Genomic DNA, 27,281 nt, shown 5'->3' with positions numbered 1-27,281 from the left:
CATAACATAACACAACTCAATACAACATAACATAACACAACATTACACAATTCAATACAACATAAACAACATAACACAACTCAATACAACATAACACAACTCAATACAACATAACACAAAATAACACAACTCAATACAACATAACACAACAACACAACTCAATACAACACAACATAACACAACATAACACAACTCAATACAACATAACATAACATAACACAACTCAATGCAATACAACAAAACATAACATAACATAACACAACATAACACAACACAACTCCATGCAACACAATATAACACAACACAACATAACTCAATACAACACAACTCCATGCAACACAACACAACTCAATGCAATACAACATAACACAACATAACTCAATACAACACAACTCCATGCAACACAACACAACTCAATGCAATACAACATAACACAACCCAATGTAACACAACACAACTCAATGCAATACAACATATCACAACACAACTCAATGCAATACAACATAACACAACACAACTCAATGCAATACAACACAACTCAACACAACTCAACACAACTCAATGCAATACAACATAACATAACACAACCCAACGTAACACAACCCAACTCAATGCAATACAACATATCACAACACAACTCAATGCAATACAACATAACACAACACAACTCAATGCAACATAACACAACTCAATGCAACATAACACAACTCAATGCAACATAACACAACTCAATGCAACATAACACAACTCAATGCAACATAACACAACTCAATACAACACAACACAACATAATACAACATAACATAACACAACTCAACACAGCTCAATACAACATAACACAACTCAATACAACATAACACAACCCAACGTAACACAACACAACTCAATGCAATACAACATAACACAACACAGCTCAATGCAATAATACATAACACAACTCAATGCAATACAACACAACACAACTCAATGCAATACAACATAACACAACCCAACGTAACACAACCCAACTCAATGCAATACAACATATCACAACACAACTCAATGCAATACAACATAACACAACTCAATACAGCATAACACAACTCAATACAACATAACACAACACAACATAATACAACATAACATAACACAACTCAACACAGCTCAATACAACATAACATAACACAACATAACACAACTCAATACAACATAATACAACATAACATAACACAACTCAACACAACATAACATAACACAACTCAACACAACATAACATAACACAACTCAACACAACATAACACAACTCAATACAACATAATACAACATAACATAACTCAACTTAATACAACATAACACAACATAACATAACATAACACAACTCAATGCAATACAACATAACACAACACAACATAACTCAATACAACACAACACAACTCCATGCAACACAACACAACTCAATGCAACACAACTCAATGCAATACAACATAACACAACTCAATGCAACACAACATAACACAACACAACTCAATGCAATACAACATAACACAACCCAACGTAACACAACCCAACTCAATGCAATACAACATAACACAACCCAAATCAATGCAATACAACGTAACACAACACAACTCAATGCAATACAACATAACACAACACAACTCAATGCAATACAACATAACTCAATGCAATACAACATAACACAACACAACTCAATGCAATACAACACAACTCAATGCAATACAACATAACACAACCCCAACGTAACACAACCCAACTCAATGCAATACAACGTAACACAACCCAAATCAATGCAATACAACGTAACACAACACAACTCAATGCAATACAACATAACACAACACAACTCAATGCAATACAACATAACACAACCCAGCGTAACACAACCCAACTCAATGCAATACAACATAACACAACACAACATAACACAACACAACTCAACACAACACAACATAACACAACACAACTCAATGCAATACAACACAACACAACATAACACAACACAACTCAATGCAATACAACATAACACAACCCAACGTAACACAACTCAATGCAATACAATACAATCCAACATAACACAACTCAATGCAATACAACACTGAAAATACATTATTTCTTGATCGATGTGTAAGACAGAAATTAGTCACACTGTCATAACGTGACAAAGTTCTCCTCCCTCCCCCTTGTGTGTTCTAGGTGCTGACGTACCATGGGTTCTATGATGAGAACCTGGATTGGGTGGGTCTGGAGAACGTCCAGGTGGTGGCCTCCATGTCAACAGGAGGCGCTGTGGGACGACACACACTCACCTCCCGCTTCACCTCCATTGTGCGCATCTGCACCATAGAGTGAGTACGGTCACACAGACCAGAGTATGTGAGCTGGAGCGGAGCGAGGAGCAGAGCGTGCCCAAAGGCTGGAGCGTCGGCCTTCTCCCCCGCTCCAATTTCACTCCCGTAGTGCTCCTGTAGCTCTCACTTTACGAGCTCAGGGCGCGCCCGTCCCATCATGCATTTGTGGTCTACTTGTGTGCTGCTATAGCCCCTTCCTTTAGCTACTGTCATGGAGTTCACTAAATATTTTCATCAAGACACTGATAAAACACATAGGTGCTAAATCAAGATGACTTACAAAGATGAGGACCAATAGCAAGAGAGGGAGTGTGGTGATGTAATGTCCACAACTAAAGAATCATTGTGGAATCTGAAAAGACACATCTCATGAAAGCATGATGGTGTACTTACTACATACTCATGCTAAAAGAAAGGTAGGTAGATAACTGAATATGTCATTGTAGAAAAGTATTTATAAACTAAAAATCTGATCTGTTTAGTTCATTTTTGTTCAATTATCTATCCAATAGGCCATACTTGATTTTGACCCAATAGGCCTGGCATATTCCTATGTTGAAGGAGCTTTCCATTTTGATAGGGCTATTTTTCCTAAAAACCTTTAGGAACCTTTAGGAACCTTTAGGAAAATAAAAAAACAACTCTGCATCTCTGGTAGGAGTGGTCAAAAGGTTGTGTAACATCCCCAGTAGCTCTGTGAGAGTGGTCAAAAGGTTGTGTAACATCCCTAGTAGCTCTGTGAGAGTGGTCAAAAGGTTGTTTAACATCCCCAGTAGCTCTGTGAGAGTGGTCAAAAGGTTGTTTAACATCCCCAGTAGCTCTGTGAGAGTGGTCAAAAGGTTGTGTAACATCCCCAGTAGCTCTGTGAGAGTGGTCAAAAGGTTGTGTAACATCCCCAGTAGCTCTGTGAGAGTGGTCAAAAGGTTGTTTAACATCCCCAGTAGCTCTGTGAGAGTGGTCAAAAGGTTGTGTAACATCCCCAGTAGCTCTGTGAGAGTGGTCAAAAGGTTGTGTAACATCCCCAGTAGCTCTGTGAGAGTGGTCAAAAGGTTGTTTAACATCCCCAGTAGCTCTGTGAGAGTGGTCAAAAGGTTGTGTAACATCCCCAGTAGCTCTGTGAGAGTGGTCAAAAGGTTGTGTAACATCCCCAGTAGCTCTGTGAGAGTGGTCAAAAGGTTGTTTAACATCTCCAGTAGCTTTGTGAGAGTGGTCAAAAGGTTGTGTAACATCCCCAGTAGCTCTGTGAGAGTGGTCAAAAGGTTGTTTAACATCCCCAGTAGTTCTGTGAGAGTGGTCAAAAGGTTGTTTAACATCCCCAGTAGCTCTGTGAGAGTGGTCAAAAGGTTGTTTAACATCCCCAGTAGCTCTGTGAGAGTGGTCAAAAGGTTGTGTAACATCCCCAGTAGCTCTGTGAGAGTGGTCAAAAGGTTGTTTAACATCTCCAGTAGCTCTGTGAGAGTGGTCAAAAGGTTGTGTAACATCCCCAGTAGCTCTGTGAGAGTGGTCAAAAGGTTGTTTAACATCCCCAGTAGCTCTGTGAGAGTGGTCAAAAGGTTGTTTAACATCCCCAGTAGCTCTGTGAGAGTGGTCAAAAGGTTGTTTAACATCCCCAGTAGCTCTGTGAGAGTGGTCAAAAGGTTGTTTAACATCCCCAGTAGCTCTGTGAGAGTGGTCAAAAGGTTGTTTAACATCCCCAGTAGTTCTAAATGTGGGGAGGGTGTTATCCGCTGCTGGCCGGCTCTCCAGGCACCGTAGACTGGCCTCGTGTTTCTAAGCATTTATTCGAAGGCACTGTAGACTGAGCCTAATAATTAATTTGTATTTCATTCTATGGAAGTCACAGCTTGTATGCGCAATTTATAGACTGTAATGATTTAATACGAATGTTGTTTAAATACTGAGCTGTTAAAGTCCCTACCAGCCTAGTGTGTCACACTCGCTAATGCTTCACAATATATTTCTTTGTAGGCTCTAGCCTTGAAATAATATAAATAATATAGCCTAAATAATTCATTTCTGTTCCTTCTTAGTCTCCCTGTCTGGCTCCTGACCTATTTAGAGTGTTTATATGCTGTTTAATATGACATGTAACCTATTTTAAATGATGAGCGCTTCTTACATTCTCCTTTTCATGTTTATTATAATATTTTTCATTCAAATCACATGGTTTGATTTCAATACTTCAAAACCAATTGGTAGGTCCAGGTAGTCACAAAAATTATATAGATGTTGGTTAAATAAGCGAATTTGGAGCTGCTCAACTCCCCTCACATACTCTGACACACACACACGCACACACACACACTGACACTTGCTCTCTTCTCTAGTTATCCAGACAGGGAGCAGCTTCAGACCATCTACTCAGCGTACCTGCAGCCTGTTCTCCAGAGGAGCCTTGGGAGCCAGGCAGCCTGGGCCAGCACTGGGAAAACACACCAGCTAGCAGGGTCTCTGGTACAGGTCTATGAACAGGTGCGTGTGTGTGTGTGTGTGTGTGTGTGTGTGTGTGTGTGTGTGTGTGTGTGTGTGTGTGTGTGTGTGCGCTGTCTCAGATGAGTTCATGTGTTATCAGAGTAAAGCTTCAGCTTTAAGCTGCTCTAGTCTTTCCAAGCAGCAGCTTTAGATTAGACTGCTGTTATCACAGCACTTACGTACTGCCTCATATCTAATCCTCACTCTTAGGGAGGCAAATCTAAACCACACACACACACCTGTGTAATAAGTGGCTGTATTGTGTGTGTGTGTGTGTGTGCGTGCGTGTGTGTATTTCTATCTCTCTGTTCCTCTGGTCTCAGGTGAAGGCGAAGTTCACGGTGGATGACCACAGTCACTACCTGTTCACTCCGTGTGTCCTCACCCAGTGGGTGCTCAGCCTGCTGCGATACGACATGTCCGCAGGTGAGTTAACCACAACAGCACGGTCAGACCACGTGGTCAGATCACACCTCACGCTACTGCCTCTGCTTCTACGGCTCATAGTCCACTGGGTCCTATAGTCAGACCACGTGGTCAGATCACACCTCACGCTACTGCCTCTGCTTCTACGGCTCATAGTCCACTGGGTCCTATAGTCAGACCACGTGGTCAGATCACACCTCACGCTACTGCCTCTGCTTCTACGGCTCATAGTCCACTGGGTCCTATAGTCAGACCACGTGGTCAGATCACACCTCACGCTACTGCCTCTGCTTCTACGGCTCATAGTCCACTGGGTCCTATAGTCAGACCACGTGGTCAGATCACACCTCACGCTACTGCCTCTGCTTCTACGGCTCATAGTCCACTGGGTCCTATAGTCAGACCACGTGGTCAGATCACACCTCACGCTACTGCCTCTGCTTCTACGGCTCATAGTCCACTGGGTCCTATAGTCAGACCACGTGGTCAGATCACACCTCACGCTACTGCCTCTGCTTCTACGGCTCATAGTCCACTGGGTCCTATAGTCAGACCACGTGGTCAGATCACACCTCACGCTACTGCCTCTGCTTCTACGGCTCATAGTCCACTGGGTCCTATAGTCAGACCACGTGGTCAGATCACACCTCACTCTACTACCTCTGCTTCTACGGCTCATAGTCCACTGGGACCTATAGTCAGACCACGTTGTTAAATCACTCGGTCAGACCACAATCACTACACCAGGGTTTCCCCTTGGTTCATAGAAGCGGGGTTATTTCAGTAACCTCCAGTAGCTGCTAGATCCGGTTGGAATAAACAGTGTGGTTTCTGTCTTCTTCCTACAAATGTGGCTCTTTTAAAAAAAATGGTTTATTAAGCTACAAAATATTATGACCCCTATCGCTGAAAGATAAGACTCTCAGGAACACATATGTACTTCCTGTTTCCCTCTACTATGCCCACAAGCTGTTAGAACAGAGTGGACAAGACCAGGAACTAAATCAGACCCGGGGGAAAAATATCATTATTGCTTGATGGTCTTCTGAACTTCCCAATATCTTTCTGATGCATTTCAGTCACGTTAAACCATACTGTCTTCAGACTGAATTACTCTCCAAAATATTGTCAGACTGATTTCTAATAGTCTGTCATAGCCCAAATAAACACTGGCCGTTGATTACGTAACTTTTTTTACAAGCTGGGGTTAAAAAATGGGGACACGGGCCAGAACAGTTTGGGAACCCATTGCACTACACAATCTTTTCTGCGACCCATTTTAAGTTGTCCCCAAAAAGTTTCATTTCTTTCTGCAATACTTCATACTGCTAATTGCATGGGTTTTCTCTGTTGTTGCTGACTTCTTGTTGAAAACGTCTCATTATTTGGTAACAGTCTTAACTTTATACTGTACTGGCCTTTGATTGTAGTTGCTGTTGGATATTTCAGAATATCTTCTGAAAGTCAGTAGCTCTCTCCCTGCCTCCTGCATTCACCATCGCTTTCTTCCTCTCCCCTGTTCTGCTCCCTCTGTCACCCATCTCTCTCTCTCTTTCATCATTCCGTTCTCTGTCCTCCTTCATCTCTCCCTCTGTCACTCCCTCCCTCCCTCTTGCAATGTGTTCTCCCTGTGATAGGGAGTCCAATCATTAATTTTAATTAAAAGCGTTTGCTGACAAACTTATTTTTTCCATGACTCATCGTTTTTTTGCACTCCTCTCTCCTTCCTCCCTCCTGCTGCTTACCTTTTCTACACGGTATGTCACAACGCCCTCTCTCATCACTTCAACTCTCTTCTCTGGTGTGTTAGTGTGTGTACACTGAGCTGTATTGATGCTGCGTGTCTTTTTGTAGTATGGTATAATGTAGTAGTGTCCACCGAGTGGACAGAATATTAAGAACACCTGCTCTTTCCATGACAGACTGACCAGGTGAATCCAGGTGAAAGCTATGATCCCTTATTAATGTTACTTGTTAAATCCTCTTCAATCAGTGTAGATGAAGGAGAGGAGACGCGTTAAAGAAGCATTTTTAAGCCTTGAGACAATTGAGACATGGATTGTGTATGTGTGTCATTCAGAGAGTGAATGGACAAGACAAAATATTTAAGTGCCTTTGAACAGGGTATGGTAGTAGGTTCCAGGCACACCAGTTTGAGTCAAGAACTGCAACGCTGCTGGGTTTTTCACTCTCAACAGTTTCCCGTGTGTATGAAGAATGGTCCACCACCCAAAGGACATCCAGCCAACATGACACAACTGTGGGAAGCATTGGAGTCAACATGGACCAGCATCCCTGTGTAACACATTCAACACCTTGTAGAGTCCATGTCCAACGAATTGAGGCTGTTCTGAGGGATAAGGGGGGGGGGGGGGGTGCAACACAATATTAGGAAGGTGTTTTTTAATGTTTTGTCCAGTGTGTATTAACTCCTCCTCTCTGTGTCTGTAGGGAACTGTAATATAACAGACTCGGTGTTGGAGGTGGTAGCCTATGAGGCCAAGAGGCTGTTCAGAGACAGACTGGTCTCCTCTAAAGACATCCATTCCTTTGACAACATCCTCTCCTCTGTCATACGAGGTGACTGGGGCTCCGACGCACTCGACAACATGACAGGTAAAACACACACCTCAGTGCTCCTCTCCCTCTGCAGAGTGTCTCTATATACTGTATGACAGTGGGTTCTCTGTGGTTGGGTTCTCTGGGAAATGGGTTTGTGTGTGTAGTTAGGTGTGTGTGTGTGTGTGTATAGATGTGTGTATTTAACAGTGTGTATAACTGTGTATTTTCTCCCTGCAGATGGTTTCTATGTGACGTGGGGTGCGTCTGAGGGAGGGGGAGTGATGGCCCCTGGTCAGTCCCTGCCCCCCCACGGTAAATCTCTGGGACGCCTCGACTTTGCCGACCTACGCCAGGTCATACACAAGGTCGGTGTGTGTTTGTATTGTTTAAGACAGGGAGAGAGAGAGTGTGTGTGTGTGTGTGTGTGTGTGTGTGTGTGTGTGTGTGTGTGTGTGTGTGTGTGTGTGTGTGTGTGTGGGTGTGTGGGTGTGTGTGTGTGTGTGTGTGTATTAATGTATCTCTGCCTTCTGTAGGGAGCGGTCCTGTATGGTCGTGACAACAGGGAGTTGGACCTGCTGTTGTTCTGGGAGGTGTGTCACTTTGTGTCTCGTGTGGACCGTGTCCTGAGTCGACCGGGGGGCTCTCTGCTCCTGGCCGGACGCAGCGGGGTGGGCCGGCGCACCGCCACATGCCTGGTCTCACACATGCATGGATACACACTCTACACACCCAAGATCTCCCGCGGATACTCACTCAAACACTTCAACAATGACCTGAAGAACGTAAGCTGTCATACCTCTGTGTCTGTCTTTCTCTGTGACCTATGTTTTAGTGTGCAGTGTTTCCCCTATATTTGTTTAGCCGAGGTAGACTTCTTTTTATTCGATTTCTTTATACTTTTTTGGAATGGAAAACCTTTTTCAGTGTTAACTTACACTACTAAAACCAGATATAAATTATGTAGAAAAGATAATGGACCTATTTTATGTTTTTATAAGATCTTTGAGAACTAACAATCACCAAAATTAGTCAGGGAGAATCAAACATTCCAAAGATGTCATGGCATGGGGCATTCATTTTGTTATTATGTTTTAGTCACTCAGATAGCATAAGACATGGCATAAGCCACTGCAAAATATGTAGAATTGTTGGAAATTAGCTTTAAAACATGGCGTTTTCTCTCTGCCCCATGCCAAAATATGTAGATTTGTTGGAAATTAGCTTTAAAACAGCACATTCTCTCTCTGCCCCATGCCAAAATATGTAGATTTGTTGTAAATTTGCTTTAAAACATGACATTTTCTCTCTGCCCCATGCCAAAATATGTAGATTTGTTGGAAATTAGCTTTACAACAGCACATTCTCTCTCTGCCCCATGCCAAAATATGTGGAATTGCAGGAAATGTGCTTTAAAACAGCAAAATGTTGTCTCTGCGGCCAAGAGGAGGGCCTCTAAAATGTTCAGTTGGGAGACCACTCCATTGGCCACGCCCACTGTCACACCCCTACCACGCTCACCCTCTATGCCCCATTTTGATCCAGAAAAAATGACAGGTTCCAAGGTATAGTTGTAGAATTTGATGCATTCAATCTTTTTTTTTTCTTCCCATGAGGTAAATGCAGATGGGCAACCTCATGCTTCAGCCTATTTATTTAAAGCCGCTATGCTGCATCAGTTGGGCTACAGGTGATGACGTAAATGTAAATGACATAAATGTGATAATGCTTTTAAAGGGAAAATTATATTTGAGATGGTGTCGCGGGGGTGAATGCCCCCAGACCTCCCCAGCAAAAGGACCCCCCCCCCCCCCTAACTTTACCACTGCTGCTGAAAGTAAATCATAGGGAAACACTGGTGAAGGCAGAGCTGGACAAGGCAAAGCATGCTGCAGGGAACATCAAATCACACACACACCTGACTGTGTGTTCTCTTCTGTGTAGGTGATGCAGCTGGCAGGTCTGGAGGGCCAACAGGTGGTGCTGTTGCTGGAGGATTATCAGTTTGTCCACCCAGCCTTCCTGGAGATGGTCAACAGCCTGCTGTCCTCTGGTCAGTCGCATATAAACAACTACACAAATGGAATACACAATGTCTGATGATGAATAAAATCAAATGAAACCATGTGTCATAAATCCCAGGTGAGGTGCTGAGTCTGTACTCTTTCAGTTCAAAGTGATGTTTGTTGTAGATGAGGTGCTGGCCTGGGGCCTGTACTGTACTGAGTTCAGTGTAATATGTGTTGTAGGTGAGGTACTGGCCTGGAGCCTGTACTGTACTGAGATCAGTGTGTGTTATATGTGTGTTGTAGGTGAGGTTCCAGGCCTGTACTCCCCAGAGGAGCTGGAGCCCCTCCTCTCCTCTCTCAAAGATCCTGCATCCCAGGACGGATTCACCGGACCCCTCTTCAACTACTTTGCCTACCGTGAGAGACTCATCTATCTAGCTACTCATCTACATGACATTACATTGTAGTCATTTAGCAGGCGCTCTTATCCAGAGCGATTTATAGGAGCAATTAGGGTTAAGTGTCTTGCTGAAGGTCACATCGGCACATCTACACATCCTCGGTTCTCTCATCTCCTCTCCCTCTCTTCCTTCCTCTCACTTCATCCCTTTCCTCCCCCGCGTTTATTATGATGCTGTGTTTGTTCTGTAGATGCTGCAGAATCAGATCAATAGATGTCTCTTCCCTCTGAGTTCCTCTGACTAAACTACTGGCCTTTCAGCGGGGGAGTAAATGGACAAGGACAGCACTACACAAGCCATTACACCCTCTCTTTGTTTCTTTTTCTTTGTTTCTCTCCCTTCATCTCCATCCCCCTCTCTCTCTCTCGCTCTCTCGCTCTCTCTCTCAGGAATCCAGCAGAACCTACACATAGTGTTGATCATGGACTGCACCAACTCTAACTTCACCATTAGCTGTGAGAGCAACCCGGCTCTCTACCGCAGGTGTTCCGTCCAGTGGATGGACGGGTGGTCTGAGAGCAGCATGAAGAAGGTGGGAGGAGAGGATGGAGGGAGGGAGGGTTGAGAACATAGCATCATACAGGATTATAATATTGTCATTAGCTCTGTCTTCCTTCATAACCTTCGTGTTGATGCTGTCCTGTCAGATCCCTGAGATGCTACTGGCTAAGGTGGAGGGAGAGGGGGAGAAGAGTGGAGGAGAGAAAGGCCACAAGAGAAAAGGCTCAGGTAGGAGAAAACATCCCTGCCACCAGAGTCCTAGTAAGTCATAGTCAGACTATAGAGAACTAGCTCTAAACTAGCTAGTCACTCGTGGATATGTTCTGTCTCGTTTGTCCCTCCCAGCGTCGGGTCAGGGTGATCTGTGTCGCTCCTTCCTGATGATCCATGAGTCTTGTAGAGAATATGGAGCCACACCCAGCCAGTACATGGCCTTCCTCCATGTCTACACATCCATTTACAGCAGCAAACAGAGCCAGCTCACTCTCAGACAGCAACATCTACAGGTAACACACACAACATATACACACCATATACACACACTTTATACACACACCATATACACACACACCATATACACACACTATATACAAACACTATATACACAATATTCAACAATAATAAAAAAGCAGTTTCTGGCTAAAGAAACAAGACTAACAAGGGAAATCCATGAACTAATAGTACAGGTAGATGGCAATAAAAATGATACTACAGAGATACAAAATAAGTTAGAGGAAAAACAAAAAGAACTTGAGGAACTTATTCAGGAACGATCTAATGTAATCCATTACAAAAATAAAGCAAACTGGATGGAATATAGAGAAAAATGCACAAAATTCTTCTTGAATCTCCAATGCAGGAACGCTAACAAAAAGAATTTGCAGAAACTCGTTACTGAAGATGGAGTCATCTATGATTCTCCGAATGATATTTTAAAAGAGGAGCAAATTATTTTAGGCAGATGTTCTCTTTTCAGTCTCATCCTCTCCCACTGAATGAAGATTACGGTAAGGAATTGTTTCCAAATAATATAAAAAATGGAAAATTAAGAAATGTATAGAAAGATCAGTGTGAAGGCCAAATTACAGAGGAAGAACTTTTTGAGGCTATTATATCCTTTCAGTCTGGAAAAACCCCATGGCATACCAGTAGAGGTATATCAAGTATTTTATTGATGTACTAAAAGCTCTATTGTTAGATTGTTTTAACTACTCCTATAGAAATGGTAGTCTATCAGGTACTCAGCAGGAAGGTCTGATTTCTCTATTATTAAAACAAGACCCAGATGGCAAATATAAAGACCCGGTCTATCTAAAAAACTGGAGGCCCCTTAAACTTCAATGTTGTGATGCAAAATGCATAGCACTCAGAATTAAAAGGGTTTTACCAGGTATTGTTCATCCTGATCAGACAGGTTTTTTACATCGACGATACATTGGAGATAATATACGACAACTACTAGAAATAATAGAACATCATGAAACGTATAAGAAGCCAGGAATGGTATTTATAGCGGATTTTGAAAAGGCATTTCATAAAGTAAGACTGGATTTTTTTCAATTTCAGTAATTCTCTTATAAAATGGGTAAAAATAATGTATAGCAACCCCAGGTGTAAAATAGTAAACGGCTACATCTCAGAGAGTTTTGAATTGTCAAGAGGAGTTAAACAAGGGTGTCCGCTGTCACCATAACCTATTCGTTATGGCCATCGAAATGCTAGCTATTAAAATCAGATCCAATAACAACATTAGAGGATTAGAAATCCAAGGCTTAAAAACAAAGGTGTCCATGAATGCTGAAGACTCAAGTTTTATGTTGAGTCTGCAAGCTAGATCCCTGCAATGTCTTATTAAAGATCTAGATAACTTTTCTGTACTCTCTGGACTAAAACCTAATTATGATAAGTGTACAATATTACGTATTGGATCCTTAAAAAATACAACTTTTACATTACCTTGCAGCTTACCCCTAAAATGGGCTGATGGTGAAGTAGACATACTCGGTATTCATATCACAAAAGATATAAATAAGCTCTCCACAATGAATTTCAATAGAAAACATGTAAAAATAGACAAGATCCTGCAACCATGGAGAGGTAAATACCTGTATATTTATGGAAAAATTGCCCTGATTAACTCCTTAGTCATATCTCAGTTTACTCACTTACTTATCGCGCTGCCTACTCCTGATGATTCATTTTTCAAATCATATGAGCAAAAAATATTTCGCTTTATCTGGGACACTAAACCAGACAAAATAAAATGAGCCTATCTATATAATGAATATGAATTGGGTGGGTTGAGATGATTAACTATAAAAGCACTAAACCTCTCTCTAAAAGCTTAACTCATTCAAAAGTTGTATTTGAACCCTAAATGGTTCTCAAGTAGATTACTAAGAAAAGCTCATCCATTGTTTAAAAATGGCCTTTTTGCCTTTGTGCAGATTGCCATGTCTCATTTTGGATTAATTGAAAATGATACTTTTTTCAAAGTATCTGTCTTTTTCAAACAAGCATTGCAGAGCTGGCTACAATTTCAACTCCCTGAAAAGATAGAACAAATATTATGGCTGAACTCAAATGTGCTGGTTGATATAATACCTGTATTTATGGGAAAGATGTTTGAAAATATTTTTGTTTGAAAGTATTTTGTTGTTAAATGATATTGTAATGGTAGAGTTATGTCCTTCATGGAGTTATCAGAATTGTACAGGAAGGTCTGCTCAATCCAAGAGTACAACCAATTTATTACAGCATTGCCCCAAAAATGGAGGAGGTTGGTGGCAGCGGGAGGAGGTAGGGAACTGGTCTGTCTGCTCAATATAAAGGATCAAAACTGGCAGAGGAATAAAAATATCATAAATGGGAAAGTATACCAGTTTCCTATTTATACCAGGATGTTGACAACTGTGCCATACAGATTGCAAAATAGTTGGGAAGAGATTTTTGATGTACCGATTCCATGGTATGTGTTGATTTATAAAACAACGCAACATTCAAGACTCTGTGCTTTTCAGCTGAAATTATTATATAGAATTCTTGCCACCAACAAAATGTTGAATATTTGGGGCATGAAATCATCAAAGCTCTGCAGATTTTGTTGTGAGGATAGAGAATCAATATACCATTTATTTTGGTATTGCCCTCAGGTAGCCTGTTTCTGGTCTCAGGTTCAGGAATGGCTGAAAATGCATTGCATTGATCTAAAATTCACCCTAGAAATAGTACTGTTAGGAGATCTGGAGAGACCGGGTCAGTCAATTACTAATATACTAATACTCTTAGTAAAAGTATTTGTCTTCAACACGCAATCTGTAGATTCTGTTTGATTAGATAGATTGAAATTGTACGTTAAACATCATAGCATAGTTGAAAGATATGTGTTGCGTAGAAACACGAAGTGGGTGGCCAGCAGAGATAGATGGGATGGGCTGAGGGTTGGTATGTGGAATTGGAGACAAGTGGGAGTGGAGTTACTGTGTGAGAGAGAGAATGATGGTCAAAAGATAAAGGGGAAAAAAAGTCTAAATAAAACATAATAAAAGTACATTTGAATGACACTAAGTGGCAGTGTTTTTATAACTAATGAGGCTGAGGCTGATGCCGTGGAGGTGTTTGTACTCATGCATACACACACACTCTCATTCAAATAAACACATACAAGAACACAGACATACATGTAATAGTGCCAGACATGCGCACAAACACATAAAGTAGGCATTGCTGTTATGATTTCAGTTGTCCTTGATGTCCTTTGTTTTAAATGTTTTATTTAAAAAAATTAAAAAATTGCATTGTTTGCTGTTTTCTTCTGTCTTTTCCTTTTTTCTCTTTAGTTTATTCTCTTGGTTGTTGGTGCATTGGGGGGTTAATTAATTGTATTTTTTATTTTTTTTCTTCCGGTGGGGGGGGACTGTGGGAGGGGTCTCAAATGGTTGAGGGACAGCTATTGGGGAACTGTGGGGGGGATCTTGGAGGGTTGAGGGACAGCTATTGGGGAACTGTGGGGGGATCTTGGAGGGTTGAGGGACAGCTATTGGGGAACTGTGGGGGGATCTTGGAGGGTTCGTGCTGATCATGAAAAAGGAAACTATGACATATATTTTATATCACTATCATGCACACGCACCCTCACACATAAGGATGGCTCTGTTGCAGAAAGACTGATACATGTTTGATAGTGTCTTGGTGCTGTATTGTTTGTCCTTCATGTTCTAATACTTTAATGTTACCCCTTCCTTGTGTTTTTTGTAATAAATAATAAAAATAAAAAAAACACTATATATACACGCACTATATACAAACACTATATACACACACTATATATACACACACACACTATATACACACACCATATATACAAACACTATACACACACACACTATATACACACACTATACACACACTATATACACACGCTATATACGCTACCATTCAACATTTTGGGGTCACTTAGAAATGTCCTTGTTTTTGAAAGAAAAGCAAGAAAATATGTCCGTTAAAATAACATAAAATTGATCAGAAATACAGTGTAGATTTTGTAAATGACTATTGTAGCTGGAAACGGCTGATTTTTAATGGAATATCTACATAGGTGTACAGAGGCCCATTATCAGCAACCATCATTCCTGTGTTTCAATGGCACGTTGTGTTAGCCTTTAAAAATGATAAACTTGGATTAGCTAATTGATCATTAGAAAACCCTTTTGCAATTATGTTAGCACAGCTGAAAACTGTTGTCCGGATTAAAGAAGCAATAAAACTTCCTTCTTTAGACTAGTTGAGTATCTGGAGCATCAGCATTTGTGGGTTCGATTATAGGTTCAAAATGGCCAGAAACAAATAACTTAAAAATAAAAAAGGATTTCACCTTTATCTAACCAGGTAGGCTAGTTGAGAACAAGTTCTCATTTACAACTGCGACCTGGTCAAGATAAAGCAAAGCAGTTCAACACATACAACAACACAGAGTTACACATGGAATAAACAAACATACAGTAGAAAAAGGTCAATATACAGTTTCTTCTGAAACTCGTCAGTCTATTCTTGTTCTGAGAAATGAAGGCTATTCCATGCGAGAAATTGCCAAGAAACTGAAGATCTCGCACAATGCTGTGTACTACTCCCTTCAAAGAAGAGCGCAAACTGTCTCTAACCAGAATACAAAGAGGAGTGGGAGGCCCCGGTGCACAACTGAGCAAGAGGACAAGTACATTAGTGTCTAGTTTGAGAAACAGACGCCTCACAAGTCCTCAACTGGCAGCTTCATTAAATAGTACCAGCGAAACACCAGTCTCAATGTCAACAGTGAAGAGGCGACTCCGGGATGCTGGCTTTCTAGGCAGAGCTGCAAATAAAAAGCCATATCTCAGACTGGCCAATATAAAGAAAAGATTAAGATGGGCAAAAGAACACAGACACTGGACAGAGAAAGATTGGAAAAAAGTGTTATGGACAGACAAATCTAAGTTTGAGGTGTTCGGCTCACAAAGAAGAACATTTGTGAGATGCAGAAAAAAATGAAAAGATGCTGGAGGAGTGCTTGACGCCATCTGTCAAGCATGGTGGAGGCAATGTGATGGTCTGGGGTGTTTTGGTGGTGGTAAAGTGGGAGATTTGTACAGGGTAAAAGGGATCTTGATGGAGGAAGGCTATCACTCCATTTTTAAACGCCATGCCATACCCTGTGGACGTTGCTTAATTGAAGCCAATTTCCTCGTACAACAGCACAATTGACCCAAAGCACAGCTCTAAACTATGCAATAGCTATTTAGGGAAGAAGCAGTCAGCTGGTATTCTGTCTATAATGGAGTGGCCACCATAGTCACCGGATCTCAACCCTATTGAGCTGTTGTGGGAGCTGCTTGACCGTATGGTACGTAAGAAGGCAATCAGGCCAATCCAACTTGTGGGAGGTGCTTCAGGAACATGGGATGAAATCTCTTCAGATTACCTCAACAAATTGACAACTAGAATGCCAAATGTCTGCAAGGCTGTAATTGCTGCAAATGAGGATTCTTTGACGAAATCAATTAAAAAACATTATTTTTAACCTATTTATAACGTCTTGACTTTATTTCCTATTCATTTTACCACTAATTTCATGTATGTTTTCATGGAAAACAAGGACATTTCTAAGTGACCCCAAACTTTTGAATGGTGGTGTATCAAATCAAATGTATTTATATAGCCCTTCTTACATCAGCTGATATCTCAAAGTGCTGTACAGAAACCCAGCCTAAAACCCCAAACACCAAGCAATGCAGGTGTAGAAGCACGGTGGCTAGGAAAAACTTCCTAGAAAGGCCAAAACCTAGGAAGAAACCTAGAGAGGAACCAGGCTATGAGGGGTGGCCAGTCCTCTTCTGGCTGGGCCGGGTGGAGATTATAACAAAATATGGCCAAGATGTTCAAATGTCCAGCATGGTCAAATAATAATAATCACAGTAGTTGTCGAGGGTGCAACAAGTCAGCACCTCAAGAGTAAATGTCAGTTGGCTTTTCATAGTCGATCATTCAGAGTATCTCTTCCGCTCCTGCTGTCTCTAGAGAGTTGAAAACAGCAGGTCTAGGACAGGTAGCACGTCCGGTGAACAGGTCAGGGTTCCATAGTCGCAGGCAGAACAGTTGAAACTGGAGCAGCAGCACGGCCAGGTGGACTGGGGACAGCAAGGAGTCATCATGTCAGGTAGTCCTGAGGCATAGTCCTAGGGCTCAGGTCCTCCGAGAGAGAGAAAGAAACAAAGAGAGAATTAGAGAGAGCATACCTAAATTCACACAGGACACTGGATAAGACAGGAGAAATACTCCAGATGTAACAGACTGACCCTAGCCCCCCGACACATAAACTACTGCAGCATAAATACTGGAGGCTGAGACAGGAGGGGTCAGGAGACACTGTGGCCCCATCCAATGATACCCCCGGACAGGGCCACACACACTATACACACACACACACACCACCTATACACAGACACACTATATACACACCATATACACATACTTAGCATTCACTTACAGTAATGCTCACACACAAACTCCCTGCAGCAGTGCATATGCAGATGTATGTGTTTACTGTATCTTGCTTAGGATGAAACAGTCTGCTGAATGAACATATAGTCATATCATGAGACCTAATTGTGACATCTGATGTGGTTGGCTTCCCCCCCCCCCCCCCCCCCAGGCGGGCGTGTTTAAGCTGAACGAAGCGAAGGCATTGGTGGATGAGCTGAAGAGGCGGGCTGCTGAGCAGAGCACTCTGCTGAGGACCAAACAGCAGGAGGCAGACTCAGCCCTGCAGGAGATCACCACCTCTATGCAGGTGTGTGTGTGTGTGTGTGTGTGTGCGTGCGTGCGTGCGTGCGTGTGTTTGTGAGTGCGTGTTTTTGCAGCGGTGAGCGTTGGAGTGTGTCTGTACATTTGTGTATAGTTGTTTCTCTGAGCATGAGCAGTCTTTGTGCGTAGGTGTGTGTGGAGCGTGACAAGTCTCTTTGACACCTCTTTAAGCCTCCGGTGGACAGACCTGGTTGTCCGATTCGCCAAGTCGTTTCCGTGACAACTGCTGAGCAGATTCTAATAACAGCTTCTTTTTCTCTCTCTCACTCTTCTGTCTCTCTCTCTTCTGTCTCTCTCTCTTCTGTCTCTCTCTCACTCTTCTCTGTCTCTCTCTCACTCTTCTCTGTCTCTCTCTCTCTGTCACTCTTCTCTGTCTCTCTCTGTCTCTCTCTCTCACTCTTCTCTGTCTCGGACAGCTATTCATTTTTCCCACCCATAATTCACCCTGATTATTCATAAGCCCACCATGCATGGCCCGCCAGCCTCAGATCCCAGAGATGTGTGTGTGTGTGTTTGTAATGTGTTTGTGTGTTGTCTGGGCTGGCTTGTGATGTGGCAGTGATATACTGGGACAGGGGTCCCCACAGGGACTTCCATCTCCTTCAGGCTAAGGTTTTGCACCAACTTTTCATCCAAACTTTCTCTGTGTCTTTGCCCTTCTCTCTACCTGCTACGCTCTACTGCATAGTTTGAGTGAGTGTGTCCTCATACTTCATAGCTAATGTTTTCTGTTTCTTTCACTTTCCTCTTCTCCCTGATGGGTTGATGTATTGGGGAAAGCTCTGTTCATTAGTGAAGATATCTCACCATCTCTCTCCTCAGTCACAGAGATGGAGGGAAAGAGAGAGAGAGGGAGGGCATACAGTATCAGTCAAAAGTTTGGACAGACCTACTCATTCAAGGGTTTTTCTTTATTTTTTATTATTTTCTACATTGTAAAATAATAGTGAAGACATCAAATCTATGAAATAACACATATGGAATCATGCTGTAACCAAAAAAGTGTTAAAGAAATCAAAATACATTTTATATTTGAGATTCTTCAAAGTAGCCATCCTTTGCCTTTATGACGTATTTGCATACTCTTGCTGGTTAAGTGTGCCTTGAATTCTAAATACATCACTAACAGTGTCACCAGCAAAGCACCATCACACCACCTCCTCCATGCTTCATGGTGGGAACCACACATGCGGAGATCATCCATTCACCTACTCTGGGTCTCACAGAGACACTGCGTTTGGAACCAAAAATCAGACCAAAGGACAGATTTCCACTGGTCTAATGTCCATTGCTCGTGTTTCTTGGCCCAAGCAAGTCTCTTCTTCTTATTGGTGTCCTTTAGTAGTGGTTTCTTTGCAGCAATTCAACCATAAAGGCCTGATTCACAGTCTCCTCAGAACAGTTGATGTTGAGATGTGTCTGTTACTTGAACTCCGTGAAGCATTTATTTGGGCTGCAATTTCTGAGGCTGGTAACGCTAATGAATTTATCCTCTGCAGCAGAGGTAACTCTGGGTCTTCCTTTCCTGTGAGGGTCCTCATGAGAGCCAATTCCATCATAGCGCTTGATGGTTTTTGCGACTGCACTTGAAGAAACCCTGCCTTGTCACAACACAACTGATTGGCTCAAACGCATTAAGAAGGAATGAAATTCCACAAATTAACTTTTAACAAGGCACGCCTGATATTTGAAATGCATTCCATGTGACTACCTCATGAAGCTGGTTGAGAGAATGCCAAGAATGTGCAAAGCTGTCATCAAGGCTAAGGGTGGCTACTTTGAAGAATCTCAAATAAAAAATATATTTTGATTTGTTTACAATTTTTTGGTTACTGCATGATTCCATATGTGTTATTTCATAGTTTTGATGTCATCACTATAGTTCTACAATGTCGAAAATAGTAAAAATAAAGAAAAACACTTGAAGGAGTAGGTCTATCCAAACTTTTGACTGGTACTGTAATTGAGCTGTGAGTGAATGAGGGGTGTGAGTTTGGGGAGTGTAATTAGGAGGCAGATGCGTGCTTGTGGGCAGAAACAACTCCCCCATGTAGCTGCAGACAGGAGGCAGGGAGTTGGAGGGATGGGCTAAATTAGGAGGTTGAGGGGAGGAGGGATGGGAAGAGACAGGGAGGATGAGGGGAGAGAATGAGGTGGTAGAAATGTGATATTTTTTTTGATTCCGATGACTTTTCATTACCAATCAGTCTCCCTCCCTCTATCTCATCTTTCACCTGAGCCAGAATGGACTCCATCACTTCCTCACCTCCCCTCTTTGCTCTGGGTTTCAGAATGCCAGTGACCAGAAGACTGAGATGGAGAAAATCAAAGGGAAGATTGCTCAGGAGGTGTCTAAGTGTGAAGAGAGGAAGGGGAAAATAGATGACGAGCTGAGAGAAGTGCAGGTGAAAACAACCAGAATATTCTTACAATACATGTCCCCACATTCACATCTCTTTATTATCTGTTGTTTTACCTGTTGTTGTACCTGTTGTACCTCTGCTGTTTTATCTGTTGTTGTACCTGTTGTACCTCTGTTGTTTTACCTGTTGTTGTACCTGTTGTTGTACCTGTTGTACCTCTGCACCTCTGCTGTTTTACCTGTTGTTGTACCTGTTGTTTTACCTGTTGTACCTCTGCTGTTTTACCTGTTGTTGTACCTGTTGTTGTACCTGTTGTACCTCTGCTGTTTTACCTGTTGTTGTACCTGTTGTACCTCTGCTGTTTTATCTGTTGTTGTACCTGTTGTACCTCTGTTGTTTTACCTGTTGTTGTACCTGTTGTTGTACCTGTTGTACCTCTGCACCTCTGCTGTTTTACCTGTTGTTGTACCTGTTGTTTTACCTGTTGTACCTCTGCTGTTTTACCTGTTGTTGTACCTGTTGTTGTACCTGTTGTACCTCTGCTGTTTTATCTGTTGTTGTACCTGTTGTACCTCTGCTGTTTTATCTGTTGTTGTACCTGTTGTACCTCTGCTGTTTTATCTGTTGTTTTACCTGTTGTTTTACCTGTTGTACCTCTGTTGTTTTACCTGTTGTTGTACCTGTTGTACCTCTGCTGTTTTATCTGTTGTTTTACCTGTTGTTTTACCTGTTGTACCTCTGCTGTTTTACCTGTTGTTGTACCTGTTGTACCTCTGTTGTTTTACCTGTTGTTGTACCTGTTGTTGTACCTGTTGTACCTCTGCTGTTTTACCTGTTGTTGTACCTGTTGTTGTACCTGTTGTACCTCTGCTGTTTTATCTGTTGTTTTACCTGTTGTTGTACCTGTTGTACCTCTGTTGTTTTACCTGTTGTTGTACCTGTTGTACCTCTGCTGTTTTATCTGTTGTTTTATCTGTTGTTTTACCTGTTGTACCTCTGCTGTTTTATCTGTTGTTGTACCTGTTGTACCTCTGTTGTTTTACCTGTTGTTTTACCTGTTGTTGTACCTGTTGTTGTACCTGTTGTACCTCTGCTGTTTTATCTGTTGTTTTACCTGTTGTTCTACCTGTTGTACCTCTGTTGTTTTACCTGTTGTTGTACCTGTTGTTGTACCTGTTGTACCTCTGCTGTTTTACCTGTTGTTGTACCTGTTGTTGTACCTGTTGTACCTCTGTTGTTTTACCTGTTGTTGTACCTGTTGTACCTCTGCTGTTTTATCTGTTGTTTTATCTGTTGTTTTACCTGTTGTACCTCTGCTGTTTTATCTGTTGTTTTACCTGTTGTTTTACCTGTTGTACCTCTGCTGTTTTATCTGTTGTTGTACCTGTTGTACCTCTGTTGTTTTACCTGTTGTTGTACCTGTTGTTTTACCTGTTGTACCTCTGCTGTTTTACCTGTTGTTGTACCTGTTGTTGTACCTGTTGTACCTCTGCTGTTTTATCTGTTGTTGTACCTGTTGTACCTCTGTTGTTTTACCTGTTGTTGTACCTGTTGTACCTCTGCTGTTTTATCTGTTGTTTTACCTGTTGTTTTACCTGTTGTACCTCTGCTGTTTTACCTGTTGTTGTACCTGTTGTTGTACCTGTTGTACCTCTGCTGTTTTATCTGTTGTTGTACCTGTTGTTGTACCTGTTGTACCTCTGTTGTTTTATCTGTTGTTGTACCTGTTGTACCTCTGCTGTTTTATCTGTTGTTTTACCTGTTGTTGTACCTGTTGTACCTCTGCTGTTTTATCTGTTGTTGTACCTGTTGTACCTCTGCTGTTTTATCTGTTGTTGTACCTGTTGTACCTCTGCTGTTTTATCTGTTGTTGTACCTGTTGTACCTCTGCTGTTTTATCTGTTGTTGTACCTGTTGTTGTACCTGTTGTACCTCTGTTGTTTTACCTGTTGTTGTACCTGTTGTTGTACCTGTTGTACCTCTGCTGTTTTACCTGTTGTTGTACCTGTTGTTTTACCTGTTGTACCTCTGCTGTTTTATCTGTTGTTTTACCTGTTGTTGTACCTGTTGTACCTCTGCTGTTTTATCTGTTGTTTTACCTGTTGTTGTACCTGTTGTTGTACCTGTTGTACCTCTGTTGTTTTACCTGTTGTTGTACCTGTTGTACCTCTGCTGTTTTATCTGTTGTTTTACCTCTGTGTTGTTGTACCTGTTGTTGTACCTGTTGTTTTACCTCTGTGCTGTTTTATCTGTTGTTGTACCTGTTGTTTTTCCTCTATTGTTTTACCTATTGTACCTGTTGTTTTACCTCTGTTGTTGTAGTACCTGTTGTTTTGCCTCTATTGTTTTACCTATTGTACCTGTTGTTGTACCTCTGGACGACGAGCTGAGAGAAGTGCAGGTGAAAATAACCAGAATATCCTTACAATACATGTGTGTGTGTTTGTCTCTAGCCCCTGGTGGATGAGGCTAAGCGAGCTGTGGGGAACATCAAACCAGAGTCTCTATCAGAGATCCGCTCCCTGAGGATGCCTCCTGACGTTATCAGAGACATCCTAGAGGGGGTGCTGCGACTCATGGGCATATTCGACACCTCCTGGGTCAGCATGAAGAGGTGAGAGATGCGGAGGGAGGAAAGGAGGTAGGGAGGGGAGAGAAGGAGAGGGAGAGAGAACTAGATATTTAGGGAAAGAGAGATTTAGGGAGACATAACTAGAAGAATGATACAGAGAGAGATAGAGGGTGATGTAGGGCCTAGAGGTTGACACAGGTATCCCGCGGGATTCTGACAGGAAGCTCTAGAGTCAAGTCCGGGACATGATGTGACTGGCTAAACAGTCCACAGGAACGGGTAGTACAGGAATAGTTATAAACTGAATTTTTGGGGCGGAAATATGTTGTGTGGAACATTACATAAAAAAAAATCTATGTAGGCTTGGCCTAATATAGTTTACTTAATAAAAAAATTACCAAAATAATCGTAATTTCCCCACTCACCCTTCTGTCGGCTCATTCTTACGCCTCACTCCACTTGTAGCCAGTCAATAGCTACCTCACATACCAACCTACGATAGTAGGCTCAATGATGAAGCCTTCAGTAGAGGAATTCCAACATCTTGTTGCAGCCAAGGACCCATAACTAACATTAACATTAGAGCCAAGGAAAGAATGATGTTTTTGCTACATTTGATGGAGTTGTCTTTGACAATGAAGGAATCCAGTACACAGCTTGTTAAAAAATGCTGCGGTTTAATCAAATAGGCTATCATAGGAAATGTGGGACAAATGGCCTGCGACAAAGCTGCTCTACTCCCAACAACTTTACCGTCAAGCCCAATAGTTTGCATATTTAACTAAACCCATGCCATCTCAGGTGAAGAGTGAAATAAAGATAGGATGACTTATGCAGTACTGCCGCTCAGGTTTTCTTTATTTTGATGTTGTAAATGTTCCTATGTGGCAGTGCTCGGCTGTAGTTTTATGCCTGTACTATCTGTCCTCATCCTCCAGCTTTAATCAATCTACATATACAGTTGAAGTCAGAAGTTTACCTACATTTAGGTTGGAATCATTACATCTCGTTATTCAACCACTCCACACATTTCTTGTTAACAAACTATAGTTTTGGCAAGTCGGTTAGGACATCTACTTCGTGCATGACACAAGTCATTTTTCCAACAATTGTTTACAGACAGATTATTTCACTTATAATTCACTGTATCACAATTCCAGTGGGTCAGAAGTTTACATACACTAAGTTGACTGTGCATTTAAGCAGCTTGGAAAATTCCAGAAAATGATGTCATGGCTTTAGAAGCTTCTGATAGGCTAATTGACATCATTCGGGTCAATTGGAGGTGTACTTGTGGATGTATTTCAAGGCCTACCTTCAAACTCAGCGCCTCTTTGCTTAACATCATGGGAAAATCAAAAGAAATCAGCCAAGACCTCAGAAAAAAATTGTAGACCTCCACAAGTCTGGTTCATCCTTGGGAGCAATTTCAAATTGCCTGAAAGTACCACGTTCTTCTGTACAAACAATAGTACGCAAGTATAAACACCATGGGACCACGCAGCCGTCATACCGCTCATGAAGGAGATGTGTTCTGTCTCCTAGAGATGAACGTACTTTGGTGCAAAAAGTGCAAATCAATCCCAGAACAACAGCAAAGGACTGTGTGAAGATGCTGGAGGAAACAGGTACAAAAGTATCTATATCCACGGTAAAACGAGTCCTATATCAACATAACCTGAAAGGCCGCTCAGCAAGGAAGAAGTCAATGCTCCAAAACTGCAATAAAAAAGCCAGACTACAGTTTGCAACTGCACATGGGGACAAAGATCGTACTTTTTGGAGAAATGTCCTCTGGTCTGATGAAACAAAAATAGAACTGTTTGGCCATAATGACCATCATTATGTTTGAAGGAAAAAGGGGGAGGCTTGCAAGCCGAAGAACACCATCCCAACCGTGAAGCACGGGGGTGGCAGCATCATGCTGTGGGGGTGCTTTGCTGCAGGAGGGACTGGTGCTCTTCACAAAATAGATGGCATCATGAGGAAGAAACATTATGTGGATATATTGAAGAAACATCTCAAGACATCAGTCAGGACGTTAAAGCTTGGTCTCAAATGGGTCTTCCAAATGGACAATGACCCCCAAGCATACTTCCAAAGTTGTGGCAAAATGGCTTAAGGACAACAAAGTAAAGGTATTGGAGAGGCCATCACAAAGCCCTGACCTTAATCCTATAGAAAATGTGTGGGCACAACTGAAAAAGCGTGTGCGTGCAAGAAGGCCTACAAACCTTACTCAGTTGCACCAGGTCTGTCAGGAGGAATGGTCCAAAATTCACCCAACTTATTGTGGGAAGCTTGTGGAAGGCTACCTGAAATGTTTGACCCAAGTTAAACAATTTAAAGGCAACGCTACCAAATACTAATTGAGTGTATGTAAACTTCTGACCCACTGGGAATGTGATGAAAGAAATAAAAGCTGAAATAAATCATTCTCTCTACTATTATTCTGACATTTCACATTCTTAACTCTTACATCTAGACGTTCCGCTAGCGGAACACCACTCCAATATCCAATGATAATACAAACTCCTCGAAAATCCGAAAACTTCCATTTTTCAAACATATGACTATTTTACAGCATTTTAAAGACAAGACTCTCCTTTATCTAACCACACTGTCCGATTTCAAAAAGGTTTTACAACGAAAGCAAAACATTAGATTATGTCAGGAGAGTACCCAGCCAGAAATAATCAGACACCCATTTTTCAAGGTAGCATATAATGTCACAAAAACCAAAACCACAGCGAAATGCAGCACTAACCTTTGATGATCTTCATCAGATGACACTCCTAGGACATTATGTTATACAATACATGCATGTTTTGTTCAATCAAGTTCATATTTATATAAAAAAACAGCTTTTTACATTAGCATGTGACGTTCAGAACTAGCATTCCCACCGAACACTTCCGGTGAATTTACTAAATTACTCACGATAAACGTTCACAAAAAACATAACAATTATTTTAAGAATTATAGATACAGAACTCCTTTATGCAATCGCGGTGTCCGATTTTAAAATAGCTTTGAGGTGAAAGCACATTTTGCAATATTCTGAGTAGATAGCTCGTCATCACAGGCTAGCTATTTTGACACTCACCAAGTTTGGTACTCACCAAACTCAGATTTACTATAAGAAAAATTGGATTACCTTTGCTGTTCTTCGTCAGAATGCACTCCCAGGACTTCTACTTCAATAACAAATGTTGGTTTGGTTCCAAATAATCCACAGTTATATCCAAATAGCGGTGTTTTGTTCGTGCGTTCAAGACACTATCCGAAGGGTAACGAAGGGTGACGCGCGGACGCGTATCGTGACAAAAAATGTCAAAATATTCTATTACCGTACTTCGAAGCATGTCAAACGCTGTTTAAAATCTATTTTTATGCATTTTTTCTGGTAAAAAAAGCGATAATATTCCGACCGGGAGACGTCCTTTCAGTTCAAAGACTCAAAATCTAAAATGGACTCTTCACGTGCATTGCGCACGCCCGTCTCATTGTTCTCAGATCGACCACTTACCAAATGCGCTACTGTTTTTCAGCCATGTGCTGCAAAGTCATCATTCAACGTTCTGGCGCCTTCTGAGAGCCTATGGGAGCCTTAGAAAATGTCACGTTATAGCAGAGATCCTTTGTTTTGGATAGAGATGACAAAGAAGGCCAAGAAATGGTCAGATAGGGTACTTCCTGTACAGAATCTTCTCAGGTTTTGGCCTGCCATTTGAGTTCTGTTATTCTCACAGACACCATTCAAACAGTTTTAGAAACTTTGGAGTGTTTTCTATCCAAAGCTAATAATTATATGCATATTCTAGTTTCTGGGCAGGAGTAATAACCAGATTAAATCGGGTATGTTTTTTATCCGGCCGTGAAAATACTGCCTCCTATCCTAACAAGTTAAAATAAAGTGCTGATCCTAACTGACCTAAGACAGAGAATTTTTACTAGGATTAAATGTAATAAATTGTGAAAAACTGAGTTTAAATGTATTTGGCTAAGGTGTATGTAAACTTCCAACTTCAACTGTAGGTAATTTTGAATACACTCTCATCTAGAGATACTTAGGTCTACAGTCAGTGCATTTAACGAAAATAGGTAAGACAACCAAATATCACAGTAGCATATTGCATTACTGAAATAATTTTCAATAATTCCTTAACAAACAAATACTTATTTCCCTCATTAAAATGCAAATCATTTTATAACATTATTGACATGCGTTT

At 41.5% G+C, this 27,281-nt stretch overlaps 1 protein-coding gene across 1 annotated transcript in view; it reads left to right on the top strand.

Annotated features, from left to right (window-relative positions):
* Positions 1 to 27,281, top strand: part of dync2h1 (dynein cytoplasmic 2 heavy chain 1) — a 328,531-nt gene that overhangs the window by 89,628 nt on the left and 211,622 nt on the right. Inside the window, exons 46-59 of the mRNA XM_082956441.1 lie at positions 2,194 to 2,345; positions 4,676 to 4,820; positions 5,144 to 5,246; positions 7,698 to 7,862; positions 8,046 to 8,173; positions 8,342 to 8,590; positions 9,750 to 9,858; positions 10,118 to 10,231; positions 10,665 to 10,807; positions 10,923 to 11,004; positions 11,122 to 11,282; positions 17,963 to 18,100; positions 20,406 to 20,519; positions 22,931 to 23,091. Coding sequence (XP_082812567.1) covers positions 2,194 to 2,345; positions 4,676 to 4,820; positions 5,144 to 5,246; positions 7,698 to 7,862; positions 8,046 to 8,173; positions 8,342 to 8,590; positions 9,750 to 9,858; positions 10,118 to 10,231; positions 10,665 to 10,807; positions 10,923 to 11,004; positions 11,122 to 11,282; positions 17,963 to 18,100; positions 20,406 to 20,519; positions 22,931 to 23,091 — 1,964 coding nt within the window. The remainder of the gene's footprint in view (positions 1 to 2,193; positions 2,346 to 4,675; positions 4,821 to 5,143; positions 5,247 to 7,697; positions 7,863 to 8,045; positions 8,174 to 8,341; positions 8,591 to 9,749; positions 9,859 to 10,117; positions 10,232 to 10,664; positions 10,808 to 10,922; positions 11,005 to 11,121; positions 11,283 to 17,962; positions 18,101 to 20,405; positions 20,520 to 22,930; positions 23,092 to 27,281) is intronic.

This window comes from Salmo salar, chromosome 09 (genome assembly GCF_965601325.2).
Source record: "Salmo salar chromosome 09, fSalSal1, whole genome shotgun sequence".
In the NCBI taxonomy this organism is placed as follows: domain Eukaryota; kingdom Metazoa; phylum Chordata; class Actinopteri; order Salmoniformes; family Salmonidae; genus Salmo; species Salmo salar.
Note: the sequence above shows the minus strand (reverse complement) of the source record. Positions and strands in the feature narration are given on the sequence as shown.